Here is a 20,070-nt window from a genome sequence, read left to right on the forward strand (position 1 = left end):
GCAATTTTCGGCTTGACCTTTCCTCTCCTTCGACGCACACTGGCACACTCACTTTTCACACACTCACAGGTGTGTGTGTGTTTGTGTGTGTGCGGTGTAATTTATCGAAAACCACTTTTTCGATTGCCCGTGTTATTGTTTACTTTTCACTCCTTCGACTGGCAGAATTTTGCTTTAATTCAATTTATTTACACTGCAATTGCCACACAGATTTCAATTGAAATTTCGACGCTGCGATTGCACTCGCCACTTTTGCTGCTTCCCCTTCTTCTTGTTTGTTTGCAGTGCGGAATCGCAGACGAGTGGAAGGCGAACAACGAACAGACGAACAAACGAACAGCGAAACGAAACCAAACCAAACACCACAGCACGGCGCACTCGAATCAAAACAGCGCGACTCGGACTCGATTCAACGCAATTCCGACGCAATTTTCGACCGCTCGCCTACAACAACAGCAGCAGAGTGACCGTCTGCGGGCGCGGGAGATATACCAAGAGTCCTCGCTGATTCACTAAAATTGGAAGTGGTTTTTAGACCTAAATATGCCGCCACTAAAGCAGAGACACACACCGATTGGACACAGATCTTTGGGGCTTATCGAAATTTAAAAATCATAATCATGAATTTAAATGATTTGGAAATAAATGCATATTAATTGAAGCAAATGGCTTCAATGCTTTAAACTATATTCCTAAAGCCGTGTTATTAATAAGTGTGCAATAATAGCTTTATGAAATCTAATATTATTTGAACGCATCTCACTTTATAATTGTTATAAGCAAACACTTAAAATCCTAAACATCTCTTATGCCTAACCTAGTCCTCGACGCGCTGACGGCTGTTTCCCTTCTTGATGAATTTCCTCTTGAACGTGGCAGGCGCAGTGGCGGCTATCTCCGCATCCAGACCGCCTATCGTCTTCTCCTTGAACTTCTTGACTGGTGGTTCTGGTTCAGTGGAAGCGGAAACCACGGGAGCAGCAGTGTAGTAATCCGTTTTTGGTAGCTGCCAATCGATGGGCTCTTCAGGCGCTCTACAAAAATCATAATCAGTATAAGTAAATGAAAGATAACTGAGTAAACAGCATAGATTCAATTGTTAAGTAGGCCTTACTTCACTTCGACAGTTTGCCACTGCCCAATCTCCTTGGTGGCCGCCTCCTCCTCTGTTTTGAATGTCTGACGCCTCTCTTCCTTCTGCTTCTTTTCCTTGGGATTATCGGTCTTCCGGAAGGCTTTCATCTTCTCTCGATTCACCCTCGCCACTTCCTCGTCGGCATTGGCGCGAAACTTGAGGGATTCCTGCTCCTGGGAGATCTCCTGTTGATCGATGGCCAGTTGGTTTATGCGCTCGTACTCCTCGTAGGACAGATAGCCCTCCTTCGGCGGTTTCCAGACGGATTCATTGGTTTTCACGTTCCAGTAGTAGGTGTGTCCTTCGTCCGACTTGCCCTCCACCCAGAGGGAGGCTTCTGAAGCGGCTGTGTCGCTGGTGACCTTGCCGGGAGCTACCCGCCTCTGGTCCTCTTCCTCGTCGGAGAGTCCTTCCAGGCGCATGGGGTCCACTTGGCGGGATCTGCCAGCCGACGAATGACCACCGCCTGAGGCGGAAGCAGAAGCAGAGGCCGTGGCCCGCATCACCGTATTGATGGACCGCGCGGTCATGTCGCCGCGGGAGTGGACATCCTGGGCGTACGACTTCATGGCCGCCTCCTCCATCTTGCGGATCTCCGCGTCCATTTTCTGGCGTTCCCGCTCCGATTTCTCGCTGTTGCGACTGATGTCGGTGATCCTTTTGGCCACATTCAGCTTGTGCCGCTTGCCACTCTCGTGGAAGGCGACGCTCTGCGGGATTAGGGGTCATTGGTGTGCCGAATAGAGTCTTTATTTCATAAACTTACCGCCTTGTTGTCGCTCAGCCAGCATTTGCAGAAGTCGCAGAACTTGCGCTCGTTTGACTTCCAGAACTCCGTCCTGTTAGGGTGAAGGGTTAGCTATTGTTATAGCTGGTATGTAAAAGAGTAAACTTACATGTTGATTTCACAGCTAAATTGCTTAAAATTCGAGAAATATTAAATTTTGTTTGCAATCGCAAATGAAAACAATGTGCGGTAGTTGCCACCTAGTCGAGAATGGTATGCGCTCAGTGCTGAACACATCCCACAATAGCCTGGTATCTGGCTTTCTAGCCATTCCTGGTCAAACTGACATCTCTGTCAATACCTATCGACAATCGAATTCAGCGGATCGGGAAACTGCGAAACTAAGTTTAGTTAGTCGCTCTTTGAGATTCCCCGAGGCAGGAGCTCGCCCGATCCGCGTCCAGCATTACGGAGCACCACTTCCGCGCAGCAATTAGCCATGGGCCAGACACGCGTGGCAACAACAACAGCGACGCCATCTCCAGCGGCGTCACCTGCGCCAGAAGCAAGTGAGTAAGCCGGAGGAGGAGGTCGTGGTCAGGTCACCAATTCGCACGCTCTGCGCACCTGAGTCCGAAGTTTTCGCTGGTTGCGCTTCACCTGGCTTACGGGCGATTTCACCAGACACACTTTCGTCACAGCTTGCTTTTGTTTGTCTTGTCTAATGTGTATGTGGATTCCCCTTGCTTTCAGATGGCCAGACGGAGGAGCCCCTGCAGCTGCTGGGCGAGGACAGCTGGGAGGAGTTCTCCATCGCCGTTCCCTGGGGAACCGTCGAGGGTGAGTCACCTGCAAGCCGTTTCCTTATCAACATCATCGACCATTCATGGCAATCTGACGTGATTTTTGATGTGACGCAGCTGCGCGAAAAGAAAACTATTTTGATAGTTTCGACGGACTAAAAATGTTTAGGCTACTTGACCACACAGCGCTATCTCTTTAGTTGTTTTTTGAGTAATACTTTTTGAAACATCACCCGATTCCTCGGTACTATTAGCATGCGAGTGATAAATCTAAGTTAGAAAGTGCTTATGTATGTACATTTCCTTTCGGCGCACTAATCGATTTTCTCGCTTGCAGCCAAGTGGTGGGGCTCGAAGGAGCGGCAGCCCATCATCGCCCTTCACGGCTGGCAGGACAACTGCGGCAGCTTCGACAGGCTGTGCCCCCTGCTTCCGGCGGACACCTCCATCCTGGCCATCGATCTTCCCGGGCACGGCAAGTCCTCGCACTATCCGATGGGCATGCAGTACTTCATCTTCTGGGACGGCATATGCCTGATTCGCCGCATAGTACGCAAGTACAACTGGAAGAACGTCACCCTGCTGGGCCACTCGCTGGGCGGAGCTCTGACCTTCATGTACGCGGCTAGTTTTCCCACGGAGGTGGAGAAGCTGATCAACATCGATATCGCGGGTCCCACGGTGCGCGGCACTCAACGGATGGCGGAGGGCACTGGCAGGGCGCTGGACAAGTTCTTGGACTACGAAACCCTGCCGGAGAGCAAGCAGCCCTGCTACTCGTACGACGAGATGATCAAACTGGTGCTAGACGCCTACGATGGCTCCGTGGATGAGCCTTCGGTTCGGGTGCTGATGAACAGGGGCATGAGGCACAATCCGAGCAAGGATGGCTACCTGTTTGCCAGGGATCTGCGGCTGAAAATAAGCCTCCTGGGCATGTTCACCGCGGAGCAGACGTTGGCCTACGCGCGCCTGATTCGCTGTCGCGTGCTCAACATCCGGGGCATTCCCGGCATGAAGTTCGAGACGCCACAGGTGTATGCGGATGTGATTGCCACGCTGCGGGAGAATGCCGCCAAGGTGGTCTACGTTGAGGTGCCTGGCACCCATCACCTTCACCTGGTCACCCCGGAGCTAGTGGCGCCCCATGTCAACCAATTCCTGAAGGAGGCGTGAGCTTCTATCGGGATTGAGTAGCAAATTACTTAAGTAGACGGCTAGGTAGAGAATACTGTATGTATATAGTTAGTGTATTTCATCCCACATGTGATGTGACAGTGAACAAAGGTATGTGCCCGATTTGCGCGGATCTAAATATTATGGCAGATAATAAACACAGATTTATGACCAAACAAGGTAGTGCCTTTTCGTCACAACTTGGTAGGCTTTTGCCACTTGGACTTTGAGCGGCAAATTTGGCAAAATATCTTCAACAGAAATCTCTTCATGGCTACTATTCTCCTTTTGGCAAGTCATAGTTAAAAACACTTGTATTTTATTGAGGTGTTTAGCGAGTCATCATTACAATTCAATTTAAAACCTGGTGAAAGACCTTAATATTGTATTCTCTCTTTTTAATTGAGACCCATAACTTTTCTCGACCTTTGAACCAAAATATAGATATTTGATGGCATTGAAGGTCCCAAAAGATATCACAAGCTTAAGTCGCTAAATTAGATAAAAGAAATTTAAGTTCGTCGCGCCTAAAGTCGTAATTTGATCAAACAGAGATTATAGCCTGAAGGTGTAAAGACCGGAAAAGGTTCCACCCAGACAATATATTTGCGTCTCCATGATAATGGTGATATACAAATACCTTCCATGGAAAATAAAGCGGATATAACAACTTATGGATCACACGATAGGATCAATCAATGGATCAATGCAAATTAATTTCGAACAGCAAACTAATATTTCAATGGCAAGACAGTTGACAAAATTGGTTTATTCCACAATATAATAAATCTTGTGGAGATAAACTATCGCATTTTCCTATGTAATTACTTTCGCATTTATTGGCTATGCAGATAAAGCTGAACTGATTGCAACCAACTGATATGGAAATAGGGTTCTTTTTGTACACCCATTAACACTCTGAAATATGTTTTATTTTCTTTATGCTTTCCAATTGCTAATGTTCATTTATTTTGAAATCAAATTAACTTTAAAATAATATTTTCAAATTCTTCGCAAAAAATATCGTTGGCTCGTAAGGGTTAACACTACCGTTATATTTATCTATCAATGTGGCAACTCTCTCTGCCTCCATCAGTTTCCAAACAGCTGGCAACGCCCGGTAACGGCCACAACAAAGTACCGTTGCATGGCAACTCGTTTGTTTGGACTTTGTTTACAAAATCCGTTTGCAAGGACGCACAATGGACCTCATCAAGGAGATCAACGACAAATACATGGCCCTCGAGGCGGAGATCGACCAGAAGCTGGAGAAGGTGTAGGTTGGCCCTGGTAGAGTGCAAGGATATACAAGGTTATATACGTTGAGCTACATCTTAGGCAAGCCGAGGAACTGAAACTGGAGCGGCAGAACGAGCAGCTGGCCGAGACCTCAATCTGTGCACCTGCTCCCAAGGTTTTGTCCTACGAAGAGGCTCTCCTGCGGAACACCAACACCTTGAAGGTGAGCCATCTCTTAGAGTATCACAGGTGCTCAAGGACATTGCCATTTCAGGCTCTGGAAATAGCCAAGGCTCGTTTGAGATCGCGTTCCACCTACTCCCCGGTGGAGAAACTGCTCCAACAAGCCCTGCACAACTACCGAAAGGAGCTGGAGAGTCTGCAGGACGCGGTGGATGAGCGCCAGGACCAGGAGAACCCAGAAGTCCGGGAGGAGGAGGAGGAGGAAAACCTATATGAACTGGTCATGCAGAATGTGATGGAGGCCAAGAGGCAGCAGACCGACCTATAAGACATGTATTTCCCTGGAACTCGAGCCATTCGTGTGGCCATATATGATCTAGTTGTATATATTGTTCACAAGCGAGACATTGCCAAGCTGAATAAACAGGCCGCAAGTGCACACATTTGCTGGAAATTGAATCGAGAATGGAAGAATGGGAATGGGAATGCCGGGTGAAATGGGGTGTATGCTCACTTTCTGTTCCCACTTCAAACAATGATCGAAATGGAGCAAACAACGCATGACGAAACGCAGCCGAAGCGGACCACCTTGTCGCCATCCCAATCATCTAAGTGCCCGATCGACGACGATGTTCCCACCCTCGACGTTATCGCCGCTGGAAATATATATCTGCCAAGGCGAGAAGATATCACCCGGAGTCAGGTAACATCAGAGCAAACACATTTACCTAATTAGTTGGCCATCTAACCACTTGGACATCCCCAAATCTGTCCAGAGCAAGCCGAAAGGAAGCCCAGGCAATCAACTTGGGTAATAAATCAATTAATGACACTCCGTCTCGTGCAAACATCAAAGAACATTATGGCTCTCCTGGCATGTTCGCCTTGTCTTCTGATAAAGTCGCCGGCGACAGCGACAGCGGCAGTTTGGAGCAGATCGCTCCAGCGAATGGAGTTGTCACTTGTCACAGGTACAGCTGGGGGCAAAAAGATGTAGCCGGCTTTCAAATTGGGAAGCACTACTTAACATAACCACTTACACTTTAAGAGTAAGTACTGTAATGTTACATAGTATTGGGTCTAAAAGTAAGTTGTGCATTCCTTTCTGTTTTAGATATTAACGTAATGAGCAGTTGTCCAATCAGCTAACAACATTCCCGCACTATAGCAGTGACCTGAGCTGTGAGTTGGCTTGAATGGATGCGCACGACCGGGTCGCAGGTAAAGGGAGCGGGCGAGGGCGAGCACCCTCACCTGCGAGCGCACTACCTGTGCTGATAAGGCCAGCCACGACGGAATCTATTGAGACAAATTGTGGGGCGACACCTCCATATTCATTTCCACTGGCACTGGCACTGGCATTTCCATTCCGTTCTCTTCAGCCCTTCGGCTACGTTGACAGCAGCGTTTAATGGCCAATACAAAGACAGCACGCACGCTCGGGTGTGAGTGCTATCTCGAAAATATCACCCACTTTCTGCTCCAGTTCAATATTTCATATTTATTTGCTTTCCGTTTCTGTTTTTCGGCTCTCCCTCCGCTCTCCCGAGCTCCTGGCACTCGCACCTGTACAGGTGAGATATGGACAGCCGATCGACGACACGGGGTGTACTTCGTGGGCCTCGATTCTTCGTCGGGAGCTGGTGTTTTAAACTTCACCGTCAAATCCGACGTTTCAGTTACGTTCCGAGTCGCGACAAGTGCATGTAGTGCCGCCCCGATCCCAGCGATCGCTAAGATATGGGCCACTCAGTGTGGAAGGTGCCTACGTGTAGCTACTCCGCCATGGAGCCATCCGAATCCCGGGCAGCGAATTACTTGGGCCAAGGGAATGCAAACTGTGATGCCTAGTAGTTTGTTCGTTTGGCTTAAGTTATTTTCATGTCCGACTAAAGCGCCACGTGGTGGAGATCGTTTCTAATCGGATCGGATTGGATATACCAGGTGGACATGGACAAGGAAGTGCTCTTTTGCTCGAGTGAACTAGTGAGTTGGCCACGCTTGGTCATCCTAACTGGCTACGTCATCAGGTGAGGATCGGGGTGAGTGGGAGTGTGAGCACCTGAGCAGCGCCTCCACGAAGCCCCATCGATCTGGAATGATTAGCCTGGCGCTGATACCAAAGAGCGACGTGATTCGCTCCGCTCCCAAAAAGTAGACGCCGGCTGATTAATTCCGCCGCCATATTCGGCTTCCGTTTGGGTTTCGGAGTCCGAATCCGAATCCGTATCCGAATGGAGCACTGCTCTTCGGATGGGGGTTCGGGTTCGGGCTGGGAATCGACTCCACTTGGTGCGCTGGCACGGTCTCTCGGGCCGTAAACCCATTATCACTATATTGGTTGTACGATTTGCGGATCCGTCGCCAGTTGCCCGACTGTAAAATCTGATTTCTGTAGACGTGTCGTCGCTTCGCCACAACCGATTCGATACGGCTGGGGAAACTGACTTGGGAACGAGATAAGAACTCTGTTTTCTCACAGAGAGAAAAACAGACATATGCTGGTCATTTCGAGGATTTATCACACCACCCAGGACTGAATTGAATGTCTAAATAATCAAAGAGATTGAATTGAACTGGGGGGATATGATTAAAGATCATCGTGCAAGAGCATATCCTTTTGATATTATCAACATTTGAAATTAAGCGATTTGAAATTAAGGTATCTATGTTACCCTGGATGTACTACATAGGTTTTTCCCAGTGCAGTGGGGTAGCAAAGGGTTTCTGGGTAGGACAAACGTGGCACTCTGCGAGTATAAGGCGAAAAGGTAGCCGAAACCCAACTGATAATTGTGCAACGTACACAAACCTTGCTCGCATTGCTCCACTTGCTCACGGGTTATCAGTTGGAGTGACAAGCGGAAATTAAAGTTGAAATCGACACGATTATTTCATTAGTTCTGTTTGCGAAGGGCCGAACAAGTGGGCGTGTGCCGGGGGGTGGAAGTGGGTGGTATCCGAAAGGTCGGGCAGGAGTTGGCAAGGTCACCCGGATGTTTATATTCGGCAGTCTAGTTGCCGATTGACGGATTGATTGTCAGTGGCCATAACTAACCAATTAGCGATTGCCATTCGTAGCAGGCAAAGCCAGGCACATCCTTGGGTGGTTGGATCCGACGGGCGGTGGGTCACCAGGTGGCTTGGGAGCCTTTGGTGCTCCAAGGTGAAACGCAATCAGAAATAAGTGCGCCCAGCCAAGTCGAATTAAGCTGGAGACTTGGACCCAATTCCATCAGGTGCAAGCGACAGAAACAGCGAAGACAAACAGAGGCCACGTTTTCAGTAGGGGGAGTACAGTGAAGCCTCCAAAAAGGGGTCAGTTTCGCAGAAAGCCGTCTTAATCTTAGAAATTTGTCGAAAGGGGAAAATAAGGCTAATAGAACACACAACTCAGACTGAGATCCAGGATCGGATACATACCCTGGTCAGCTATAAGGAGCGTCCACTGTTCGAGAGCACATGGAGCCCTGGGAAGATGTCATTGGTTTGGACGTGGACGAAAGCGAAAGGTGTAGACGCAGACAAAGACGGAGACAGAACTTCAGCGAATATGCCAAGGTACGTCAAAAGAAATGAATTACCCCGGACTGGAGTCGGAGGCGATGGGGAGGGGGATGTCTCGAGGAGGGAGTGGAAAAGTGCTCCAGCCCCCAAGTCGCACTTTACTGCAAATGCAAAAACTTTAGACAGGGAATCAATTGTTGTTACCTTGTTTTATTTCGCCCAAGACACGCAACAACAATGGAACCGTCAAAAGGGAGAGGCCAAGATGGAGAACACGGCGAGAAGACATTCTAATAGTACAATGCCTCGGGTCGACAGGGCGTATTAAAATGTAGCAGCAAAGGATATGAGCCACCATCAAAGAGTCCTTATCTATAGAGCTCCAACAAGTAAAACTCCTCCAACTTACAGCTCAAGTTCTTTTATATGAATTCTAGATCACAACCCCATAATATGCTTTGTATTTTTATAACCAGTAGCTTGCGGGGTTATATGCGCAATAAATTTTATGATCGGAAATTCGTATGCGATAAGTACTGTTGCGAGTTAGGATCATAAATGTTTTATCTTCGAAAACCAGTTTTTGGTTTTGCTTATGGTATAAGTTCGACAATGTTGATCAAATACTTAAAGTTTAAGCAGAAATAAGGATAACAACTTTTACTAGGCTAGTTTTTCTCGCAGTGCCTCTGGTAACTAGCAACAAATGGGCAGTCGGCAGTTGGGGGCGTGACAGCAACCGTGAAAAGAACTCGAGGATGACAGTTATGGGTTACAAAGGCAAGGATTGAATCAAATAAATAAACGCGCAAGGTTCTCGTCATGGAGCGCGACTCACTGGGTCGGATACACGGGGCGGGGATTTATATGGGATTCGATTGAACGGGTTGAGCTCCGCGCGGGGGCAGGGATTCGGGCATGGGCATGGGCCTGGGGGTAACCTTACCACGTCCACGTCCACGTCCATGTCAAGTTTGCATGCGGCTGCAGGTAATTCCCCATTTCACCCGCCTTTACATAATCACAACAAATGAACGAGGAAAGGCGACGGATGGCGAATCTATTAGCATAAGGGCGCATAAAACGGCGCCGTAGCCGGATCCGGCTGGATTCCATCGAGGATTCGCACTCGTCGACTCAGTTGCAGTGGAGCCGTGGAGCCGCGATGAACGTCTGGAAAGCAAAGGTCCTAACGGAAGTCCCTTTCGGACACGTCCTCATCGTCAGTGGACGCGTCAAGCCTCATCCGAATAAGTAAATGCTGTTATCCTTTGGATACCCGGTTCTCCAGCAAAAGAATACTACTGTACCGCTTTCATCTGAGTTAAGGTTTAAGTTTCTAGCCATCAAACAGAGGCAGTGGGTTTAGTTATTCCAGTTAAATTATGTTTTTAATACTCTATATACGTGCAAAGCTGTTGAGTTCATAAATTATTAGCAACTAATTCCAATTAGTTCAATTACTCATTGCGATTAGGTATAAACTGTATTCAAATTATCTGATTATTGACTAAACAATGCAATTCTAATGCCAACGAAAAACTTTCAAGGCTCTGCCAAAGATTTGCCTTCATGCAGATAAATGAAGTTGGTATCCTTTGCGAAATGAGTGGAGTGCCGAGTATCCTTAAGTCGATGACATGAACTCCAAATCCCTAATTTCTCACTAACGAAACCTCTCGAATTGCGGACAGAATTTCGCTGGACCTCACGGACAATGTGAACGCGCAGAACGAGAGCGAAACGGTGTTCCTGAAGATCGAGGCCAACTTCCGCGAGGGCCAGATCATCCGCAGCATGTTCCAGCCGGGCGAGGGATGGCAGCAGGAGGAGATCTCCAAGAACTGGAAGTGCGACGGCCCCAAGAATCCGCTGCAGCCGGGCCAGAGCTTCACCTTCCGGGTGGCGGTGCTGCAGCGATGCTTCGAGATCTACGTGAACGATCAGCTGTACGGGTCCTTCGAGTTCGTGAAGTTCCCCAAGCAAATCAACTACGTGCGGACCTACGGGGACTTCGAGAAGATCACTCAGTTCCACCACCGCATGCTCTTTCCGCTCGTCTTCCCCAGAACGCTCATGTGTCCGGACAAGGTGGCCTTCCAGAGCGACGTGCCCAGGCGATACGAAACCGGCACTGTGGTGGCCATGGAGTGCATCGCCAAGGGGCCACCGACCACGGAGTTCTCCATCTGCTTCCAGTGCAACGACACCGGGAGGACGGTGCTCCGCTTCCACGTGAACTTCGATCGGACAACGGTGTCACGCAGCTACCAGCGCGAAGACAACAGGTACAATGGAGTCCAAGACTCCAATACATAAATTTAGCTAAATATGAATAGAAGTCTTCAACTTTACATACTTGTTCTAGCTTTGCCTTAAGCGACGAGGAGACCGAGGGCGAATTCCCATTTGTGCGCGGAAAGCTCTTCAAGATCGCCTTTGGGCTCGGGGATCGGGCTTTCCTGATCGCAGTCAACGGTCAGTACTTCACCTACTACAACTTCCCTGGACGCCCCTTCTCCATATCCACTTTGAAGTGTTTCACCAACGAAGTGGGCGACTTCGCCGTGAGGAGCATGGAGTACCACTCGGATTCCCCGCTTCTGTCCCGCGTGGAGAAGTTGTCCATCATTTAATCGAAAGTGATTCCAGAAGTCTTCTTAATCGATTCGATGTCTCGTAGTATGCTCTTTGTTCAATCGTTGGCTTTGATCACCGTACAGCACCAGTTAACTTCTTATTGTGAGCATATAAATAAAGCAAAGCAGCTCTCCAAACTTACAAAGTAATACCTAAGCTTACAGTTTTTGAACTACAATCTCATCATCAACAAATAGCTAGTGTCTTCCTAATAGCAAGGGTTAACCCCTCTTAAAAATTTAGGGGTTTTCTCGGCTACAATTGATCACAATCAGGGGATCCTTTGGATATAATTTTATTAAAACAAATTATTGCCGGCGCCTCCCCTTTTTGCCTGGATCAGCATCAGCTTAAGCATCCGCATCAGCAGGAGCCACGTGCTGCTCAACAGCTCCCATCTGGAGCTCCACTTAGGTTAGTCTTAAGGTTAGTTCTGGTTTGCACACTCCTGCGAGCGAGTGCAAGGTATTGGAGCCAATCCGATCGCTGGTGACCAGGATTAGCATCCTAGACGGAACTGCTGATGTCTGTCTCTCTATAACGCTAGATCCTCACTATGGAATATGTGTATATGTATATGGTAATCGTATGTCGATCCTAGAAGTAGCGGAACTCGCCCTTCTTGCCCAGATGCTTGCTGCGCATCATGTCGGTGGGATCCGGCGATCGCTGTTCCATGCCGGGATTATCCTGGGTTAAGATAATTCTGTTAGCAAGTCTAGCTATATATTAAGTGGGCATCCTTACTCACCCCTGATCGCGATTTGTTGCCCGGGCCCGTAGGACCCGCCTGCGGCTGCTGTTGTTGCCCGTAGAACTGGGCTCCATCTCCATCCCCGAAGTTAAAGGGGGTCACAATCGTGTGCGGCACGTGAGCCACCTGGCCCCGCATGTTGCGCGCCTTCCACCACTTTCGGGTGTCGTCAAGGATCTAAAGTTTAAAAGAGATGGTTAGTGAACAGAACCAAGGTGAGTAACGTTGGGTGGGTGAATAACGTACCTCCAAGTATTCGCCTCGCATCACGCTAAGCTCCTTGTCGTTGTTGGCGGTGCGCGGATAGGTGACCAGCACAATCTTGGCCCCCGTCGCCTGCAGATCCTCCAGCCAGGACTCGAGCATCTGGTCATCGCTGACGTTCGGCAGACCCCTGCCTCCACCGCCCAACTCAGACGAAGGCCCTGGGCCTGCTCCTCCTCCGTACCCGTTTCCACTGCGAGACTCCCTCGTGTGCAGATTCTGCAGACCAGCTGTGATGGCGCTGAGGGTGGGTCCTGCTCCTGGTCCATGGCCATGACCATGACCATGTCCCGCTGCTCCACCGCCTCTGCCTTCAATGGAGTCGAACGATAGCTCGCTGCGGGCGTTAAAGTCAGACGCGCTGATGGCTCCCGCCCGATCTCTGTCGCGTTCCCTTTCCCTTTCCCGCTCCCTCAACCCGTCGTTGCCGTGGTGGATGGTGTACTTCTCGATACCCATGGCCATATTCATCCCGTTCCCCGAGTCGTAGTCATCGTAACCGCCTCCCCCACGACCATTTAGTCCGGATCCAGCCTGGACCTCGAGTCTGCGCTTGCTTACATGCGCGGGCGGGGAATTTGGTGCTGGCTCCAGTTCATCGTTGATCAAATAGTCCGGTGACCAGCCGTCGAGAAAGACCGGATGATAGGATCCAACGTCATCCTTCCACTGATCTCGCGGGATAACCCAGGCATCGCCCAGCGAGCGCCACAGCTCCGTTTCCTTGCTGGTTACACAGTTGATGAGCAGGTTGATGGCCTCTCTGGTCAGCAGGGGATTGACCACACGCGCCGGTAGCTGTGACTCGTAGTACGTGTCGCTGGAGGCCTCCACAATCAGAGCTAGCGGCGTGAAGAGGAAGTGCACCAGCTCGGGGGCGTTGGGATCGTGGATGTGCGCCTTCAGCTTTGCCAGCAGGTTAAACGACAGCTTAAACTTGGCAAAGATGTCCACGAACTCCTTCTCGTGGGGTGGCCGCGTCCTCAAAGTGAGCAATCCCTCGCCCGGATCCCTTTTCTTGGACTTCCGATTGCGACGCCGACGCTCCAGTTCCCGGGAAGCGGCAGCGGCGTGCTGAAGACGAGCTATAAACTTCTCGATGTCATCGAAACAGTGATTCAGCACGGCCACATCCCGCTCGTACTTCTCGCTGGACGTGGAGCTAGTCTCATCGCGCTCCGTTGCGCCACCGCCTCCAATCCCGCCGTGTTCCGAATCCGTCTCGCCACTAATGTGGGCCACATCGTCGCCAGAGACTCCAACTCCGGCACGGATTCCATACTGCTCCATGCTGCTCCTTTGGTGCATGTGGTGGTGGCTTTCGCGCTCTCGGTCTCGATCCCGCTCTCTTTCGCGGTCTGCCCGCTGCTCCCTGTGCTGGTGCAACTCCACTCTACTATGCGACGAGGACGAGGAGGTTTTGCTCATCATCATGGCCATGCTGGAGGCACCTCCGCCGCCTCCGGATTGAGTGGGTGTGGCACCGCGCTGCTGCGTTATCATCTTGCCGCTTCTCAGCTGCTTCAGATCCTCAACTAGGTGAACGGCGGACACGCTTTGTGACTGCAGGGATAAAGCATTTGGTTAATATAGATGAACCGGTCATAAAATACAACTGTCATTATCTCTCTCTCACCTGGAATATGTGCATCTCGGAGCGAGAGCCACCGCCTCCGGATACGATAAAGACCAGAATGTTGTTGTATAGCTCCATGGCGTCATTCGAGGTGAATGCGGTGGGCTCCTGAACCAAGGAGGCGGGGAATCTTTCGATGATGTTCTGGAAAGCAGGGATGAATATGAGTTCCAAAATGATCATATCCAAGTTCCTGTAACTTACCCCCGTTTCGTAGTCCATAATAAGCACCCACTGGTAGTCCAGGCAGAGCTGCATCTTCTGCGACCAAATGCCCGTGGTCTTCTCCAGCTGAAGGAGGCGACGCATTCCGTCCGCCGGATACACGATGCCGGACTCCTTGTTCACCGTGAAGGTGGCCAGGTGCTCCAGCAGGTAGGTGGGCTTGTCGTGCAAATCGCTTTCCAGCCGCTCCCGCTCCTCGCCGCCTCCACTGCGATCGTCTCCGGAATAGTCTCCTCCTCCGCCGCCGCCTCCATGTGCACCGCCTCCTCTTAGGCTTCCGCTACTGTTGCCGGCACTGCCGCCTCCGTTTGAATGGTGGTTCACCATGGTGTCTTCCGATCCCGGTACAGGCTTCGATAGACGCCTGGAGCTCCGTCTGAAAATAACAATGGTTTTTATTAGCTTATTCTTGTTTTCGAAAATCAGGACACTTTTTTTTAAAACCAGTAATTTGTATATTCTTTAATGAATTCACAATTTTAATTACCGTTTAAGTGATGATCTTAGTAGCTTAAACATCAACTCAAATTTATATCGTTACCAAATTTTTTATATTTTCGCCTATGTATGCATGTGTGTCGAGCTGAACTATCGCCATTAGAAAATATTATTTATAATTAGGTTTATGTTTTCTATCAATCATATTCATTCGTTTCTTTCTATCATGGGCCCGTACAGAAGTAACTTGCAGGGGTGTGGTTGTGCCCCTTAGAAGTCTGGTTCCCAATTTGGACTCTCGAGATCTTGAAGTTTCCGATGATTCTGCGAGCTGCAATCTTATGAGTGTCGGATACGAAAATTGGTCCTACAGTATGTGTTAAATCATTATGCTGTGTTTATTTTGTGCAGCTGAGACTAAGTCCCTCTGCATCCGAAGGCCCCCAATCCCGCCAAGCCACTTGGATATTGCGCAGCCAATCGTCTCTGACTCAGACCGCATTCCGATTCCAAGCCACCACTAGCTTTGGCACACACACTCCAAACGATCCGCACATGGCCGCAATTATTCTCAAACTTTAACATTTCGTTGTTGGCTTGGATCAGCATTGGAATTCAAAAATCGCGCTACTTCCACTTCCCCGGGTTCTCCTCTAATCTCACTGTCTCCACTTCGACTACACAGAAAATATCATTGGATATTCATCCTAATATAATATTTACGATTTGTCGAGAATATTGTATTCTATTGTTACTAGCTGTACTTTTACTTTTATCTTCACCAAAAAAAATAAAAAATAATCTTGAATATTTTAAACATCTTTAGTGACCGTTCTAAGTCACAGTAAACTTCTTTTCAATATTCGGATTAAGCTATCCTTTTTTTTCTGTGTAGCAAGTGAACACACCTGCAAAAGGCACACACACACACGTGAAACTGAGATTTGCAAACACACTTTCTCGCTCCCTCTCGCTCTAACCCTCGGAGACTCTATCCAAACCGCTCCCTCGACTCAAGTGACAGCAACAACTTTTCCGCTGTTTTAGGCTGGGCTCAGACGCCGACCGCGACGCGGACTGCGCAGTCAACGGTGGCAGCGGCGTCGCATGCCTATCTACACTAAACAAAAATCGCAACTCCTTACTGTATTTACAAAGATGGTGGGTGAAGAACACTTTCTTCTGGTTGTGATCACATTCCCTAGAATGTAGTCCTGACCATATTTTGATTTTGGCCATATTTTCCATGGAATGAGCTGATTCATTTTTTTCGGTGTATCAATCCAGCAGTGCCGCAGGGTCAACGGGCAGGGGAATGGGGAAAGGGGGTGTTTGTGTACTTGCAACAGGTGAAAGAGAAACTGTTGGGGGGTCAGCTGGAGTGCACTATCTGCTTACGATCTTGTCCAAACCGCAGTAAAATCGCAGTAAACAAACAAGGCGAAGTGCGCGTAAAAAAGAAAACACTGACCCACTACACCCCTGGAAATGTTTTGTTTTCGTTAAGTTGCGCCGCTGTGTTATATTTCGCGTTTTATTGTTCGTACAAGCCCCAAATTGCATCACACTTGTGGAATTTGACAGATTCGTGTTTTCGCTCTCTACTTTGCAGCAGCAGCAGCTTAGAGGCCAATGACGAAACGCGATAAACATTATCGCACTTGAGTAACGTCGAAATAGTTGGGCTTCCATAAATCCAGCTTTAAGAGAAAGTACTGGTGCTCGGTGATTTGGGGTTTAGTTGAGACATCAAACTAAGGTTTTTTAAATTCTAGAAACATCTACAAACATATTCCTTAATGAGATATCACTTTACTTAAGCATTGACAAGCATAAGATAAACATCACTACTTTTGTATCTCTAGATTCTAGACTATGAATCCAGACCCATGTAGATACAATATGTATCTCCGATCTGTAAATAGTGGAAATTTATTAACCTAGGTAAGGTAATCCCAGATACATAACTGCATTGGCATGTGAGTACTCCGAAACAAAAACCGAAAAACTTGGAGACATGCTTCCATTCAGGCGAAGATAATTAATTGGGTCCTGATAAGCATGAGATGGGTATTAGGGCCTCAAATAATTCAGACAGCTGGGATTTAGATAAAAAGGCGGCGTGCGGTACACTTGCCTTTTTATTTTATCTCGCATACTTCTTGGTTTACGAAGCAAATGGCAAAACAACAAATAACAATAGTTGTTTTTGCTGTTCTTTGGGTGGGAACCCGCTCCTGGGGCGGGGGAGGGCTGGAGGGGGATGTCGAGACATCGACACCCCGATCCACACTATTGCCGTCCCCCTCGCGCGCATGCGTGGCAGGTAAGCTGACGTCTGTGTTTGCGCTGGTGTGTGTGGCTTGAAAAGGTATTTGTCTCCGTGTCTCCATCTCCCCGGCACCCGCCACCCCCTTGTCCACTACTGCAACTTTAGTTTTTGACCGACCGCATTTTTTAAGCTTTCTTTTCCACCTGTTTTCCGTTTTCCTCTCTCACTGTGCGCTGTTGATATTTCTTGAGTCTCTCTCACACACACACACACACACATGTCGCCTCCAAGCCGCACTCACACAGGTGAGGCTTCACAGTAATGTGCGTGCGCGGATATACAGTGGACCCCCAAAAAAGTGAACTAATTGAAAGTACATTGTCACATATATTTAACATAGAATCTTTTGACGAAGTAAATAAATCGCCAATATATTGAAGCTCAAATATTCTAATTATTAATCCAACCAAACGCTGCAATCGGGAGGAGTGCATTTTCTAGATTTCCCGTAATTAAGTATTCACTTTATCGAGGCATCACTGTATGTACAAAAGTGGGAGCGGCGGCAGGTTTCGTATTGATTTTCAATGCTTTGTTCAATTCATTCACTAATTCACAGACACAGGCTCAATTCGCTATATGTGATATTCTAATTGACCGCATTTTCCGGTGAAATGTGTGATATACATATGCATGTGTATACACTCCCTTCACACACACACGCACAACACACAGGTATCGATATCACGTTAGCATTTCGATATCATCCTCTCACCTAACACATTCTTTTTCTAATTAGCACGAATCCGAATCTCTGTCACGTTTGCTTGGCATTTTAACTGGCTTGCGGGCTTATTTTTCGGGGTTTGCTTCGGTTTTAGCCGTTACAACTGCGATCACTCGAGCATTGTTTCAATTTTAATTCAAACATTAAAAGTAACTGTAGTTGAGCACTTAATCCTCTCTTCCTCTTCTTCTGCCACCTCCTTTTTACCTGTCTTCGCCGTTCTCTCCGTCCTTTTCTGGCAGCCGCCGCCTTTGGTCTAGTGCTTTCTCGCTTCTCTTCGATTTTTATTTTTAAGACGGCTTTCTTTCGCTCCGTTCTTTTTGATTCTCACAGACCGTTTTTCTATTTTTTGTCGCTTGTGGAAAATAAACGTACGAATAACAATAACCCCGCAACACCGTTGTTGTTGTTGTGGCTTTTCAGTTACTGTTTTTGTTGTTTTTGTGGAACGCACGCGAGCGTCATCCGCTTTTTAAGCGCGGTTAGTACATGTCAGTCCGGTACCAGAAATCGTACTAACTTGGCTCATTCGATGGCCTTTTGAGTTGTTTGTATATTTTTGTATTAAGCCACTTGTTGAGAGAGTGCGGCAGAGAGAGAGAGAGAGATCTCTCTTTACACTAGCGGACACAGCAATAGAACCAAATTTATTTCATGGGTTTGAGTATAGTTTATTCCTTCCGAGCTCAAGGAATTAAAAATATATATATACGCGGAATTATCATTATGAGTTCCATGGGTTTTTTAGATTGACTAAAAGTAAAAAAAAAAAGAAATTAATAAGAAAACAAAACTAGAACAAGATTACGTCCCACAACAATCAAAACAGATTGAGGTTTTTACATCCCATTATAAAAACCTTTAGAAATTCATTTCCACTTTGCTCAGAAAATAATTTTTATTGAATAAGCCTATGATTAATTAAAACTATAAAAACTATCAGCTGCTTTTCGCCTTCTTGTTGGCCTTGATCAGCTTGGCCTTCAGGGCCTTCACGTCCACCTTGCTGGAGGAGCCGTCCTCCTTCTTCCGATTTGAAGCAGCCGACTCCTCCGTGGGCGGGACAAAGTCCTTGTTGCGGCGTTCGTCCTGGCGCTTGGCCGCCTCCTTCTGTTTCTCGGTGCGTTCCTGGTTCCGCTTTGCTTGCTTCTGCTCCTGGTTGAGGAAGTACTCGCCGCTGGCCAACTGCTTGTCCACCTTGCTCTCCGGCTGGCTGGGCGGGAATGGGGTGTACTCCTTCTTCTGCTTCTTGACCTTTGGCTGCTTGCGTTTGCTAATGTTTTTGTTTTTGAACTTGGGCAGGAACCGGGACCAGTCCTCGTTGGCCAGGCGGGGATCCTTCATCAGCTCCCGCTTGATCATCAGAGCCTTAATGTTGTATATAGGGTGCACATTGTTCATGGTCTCCAAGACAATGTCCCGCACCTGCTGAAGGCCCTTGTAGGGACCCAGGGCAGAGACTGTGTTTCCTTGGACCAAAACATAGCAATCGGTTAGCAGTTCAATGGACTTGAGGGTGGCTCCGTTGGGTCCTATTAAACGCTGTCGCCGCTTCACAAACTTCTCCTTCTTGTGCACTAGGTTTCCAATTTTGATGATGTCACACCCAATGTCGTCCTGCAAGACCCGCTTGGCCTGCTCGAAGGGAACACTTCTGGCCATCAGCTTGATCATATCCCTCGCCTTGATGATGATGTAGGGATCCCAGGTCTTTCGACTGGTCTTCACCACCATGCTGCCCTCCATCAGATCCAGCTCCGCCTTCAGGTGGTGCTCCGACAGGCACTGCTCTACCAGAGGCCAAACCTCCTTCAGATAGCGCTCCCGATATTTTGGAAACAGCGTGGCAAAGGAGCTCTCCTCCACCACCCCGTTCGGGTTGTCCTCCTGCCTGAAGGCCGGGATTTTCATGGCCCACGCATTGTCCACCGGCTCAGTGCTGATTTTGGTCTCCTCCCCTTCACTTTCGCTCATTTTTACGGGTCTTTTAAGAGCCTAATTCCTCTGCAGGTAAAATTCTTGCACGCTTGTTTTGGCAAGGCTGCCAGATCAACGGTATATGCGTGTGACCTTATCACGAAAAATTCTCTGGTTGATATTTTGCTGATTAATTATTTGCATAAATATATATCTTTAGCTTGTGTATAAATGTATTAAATTTATATTTATATATTTAAATACAATTATTTTTGTATCGTATGTCAGATACATTTTTCAATCACACTGCATTTGCAATATTTGTTCGTATGTCACATAAATTTTTCAACAATATTGCATTTGCAAT

The 20,070-nt window shown here is 48.1% G+C and overlaps 6 protein-coding genes across 7 annotated transcripts; 3 read left to right on the plus strand and 3 right to left on the minus strand.

The window, feature by feature from the left end:
- Positions 1 to 724: 724 nt before the first annotated feature.
- Positions 725 to 2,188, minus strand: LOC122614706 (WW domain-binding protein 4). The gene is made up of 4 exons (XM_043789341.1): positions 2,032 to 2,188; positions 1,902 to 1,974; positions 1,115 to 1,845; positions 725 to 1,034 (listed from the first exon to the last, which is right to left on the minus strand). Coding segments are annotated over exons 1-4 (1,023 nt in total). The 5' UTR covers positions 2,034 to 2,188; the 3' UTR covers positions 725 to 817.
- A 22-nt stretch (positions 2,189 to 2,210) lies between these two features.
- LOC122614715 (probable serine hydrolase) lies at positions 2,211 to 4,020 on the plus strand. Its single transcript, XM_043789354.1, has 3 exons — positions 2,211 to 2,431; positions 2,616 to 2,702; positions 3,003 to 4,020. The coding sequence occupies exons 1-3, from the start codon at positions 2,362 to 2,364 to the stop codon at positions 3,839 to 3,841; spliced, it is 996 nt and encodes a 331-aa protein (XP_043645289.1). The 5' UTR covers positions 2,211 to 2,361; the 3' UTR covers positions 3,842 to 4,020.
- An 815-nt stretch (positions 4,021 to 4,835) lies between these two features.
- On the plus strand, positions 4,836 to 5,722 carry LOC122614824. Its single transcript, XM_043789494.1, has 3 exons — positions 4,836 to 5,117; positions 5,180 to 5,303; positions 5,355 to 5,722. The coding sequence occupies exons 1-3, from the start codon at positions 5,044 to 5,046 to the stop codon at positions 5,589 to 5,591; spliced, it is 435 nt and encodes a 144-aa protein (XP_043645429.1). The 5' UTR covers positions 4,836 to 5,043; the 3' UTR covers positions 5,592 to 5,722.
- Positions 5,723 to 6,683: 961 nt separating this feature from the next.
- Positions 6,684 to 11,555, plus strand: LOC122614818. The gene is made up of 4 exons (XM_043789481.1): positions 6,684 to 8,824; positions 8,995 to 10,024; positions 10,465 to 11,058; positions 11,139 to 11,555. Exons 2-4 carry the CDS (start codon positions 9,936 to 9,938, stop codon positions 11,404 to 11,406), a joined length of 951 nt encoding a protein of 316 aa, XP_043645416.1. The 5' UTR covers positions 6,684 to 8,824; positions 8,995 to 9,935; the 3' UTR covers positions 11,407 to 11,555.
- A 143-nt stretch (positions 11,556 to 11,698) lies between these two features.
- LOC122614249 (epidermal growth factor receptor kinase substrate 8-like protein 2) lies at positions 11,699 to 18,286 on the minus strand. Of its 2 annotated transcripts, none has more exons than XM_043788794.1 (6): positions 17,994 to 18,286; positions 14,269 to 14,665; positions 14,065 to 14,208; positions 12,411 to 13,991; positions 12,162 to 12,341; positions 11,699 to 12,100 (listed from the first exon to the last, which is right to left on the minus strand). In XM_043788794.1, exons 2-6 carry the CDS (start codon positions 14,614 to 14,616, stop codon positions 12,008 to 12,010), a joined length of 2,346 nt encoding a protein of 781 aa, XP_043644729.1. In that variant the 5' UTR covers positions 14,617 to 14,665; positions 17,994 to 18,286; the 3' UTR covers positions 11,699 to 12,007. The 2 variants fall into 2 exon arrangements, with proteins under 2 accessions (XP_043644729.1, XP_043644721.1); XM_043788786.1 differs by lacking the exon at positions 17,994 to 18,286 and adding an exon at positions 14,777 to 14,841.
- A 368-nt stretch (positions 18,287 to 18,654) lies between these two features.
- On the minus strand, positions 18,655 to 19,851 carry LOC122625946 (KRR1 small subunit processome component homolog). Its single transcript, XM_043806008.1, has one exon. The coding sequence runs from the start codon at positions 19,758 to 19,760 to the stop codon at positions 18,726 to 18,728; it is 1,035 nt and encodes a 344-aa protein (XP_043661943.1). The 5' UTR covers positions 19,761 to 19,851; the 3' UTR covers positions 18,655 to 18,725.
- Between the last annotated feature and the right edge of the window lie 219 nt (positions 19,852 to 20,070).

Source organism: Drosophila teissieri, chromosome 2L (assembly GCF_016746235.2).
Source record: "Drosophila teissieri strain GT53w chromosome 2L, Prin_Dtei_1.1, whole genome shotgun sequence".
Lineage (NCBI taxonomy): Eukaryota > Metazoa > Arthropoda > Insecta > Diptera > Drosophilidae > Drosophila > Drosophila teissieri.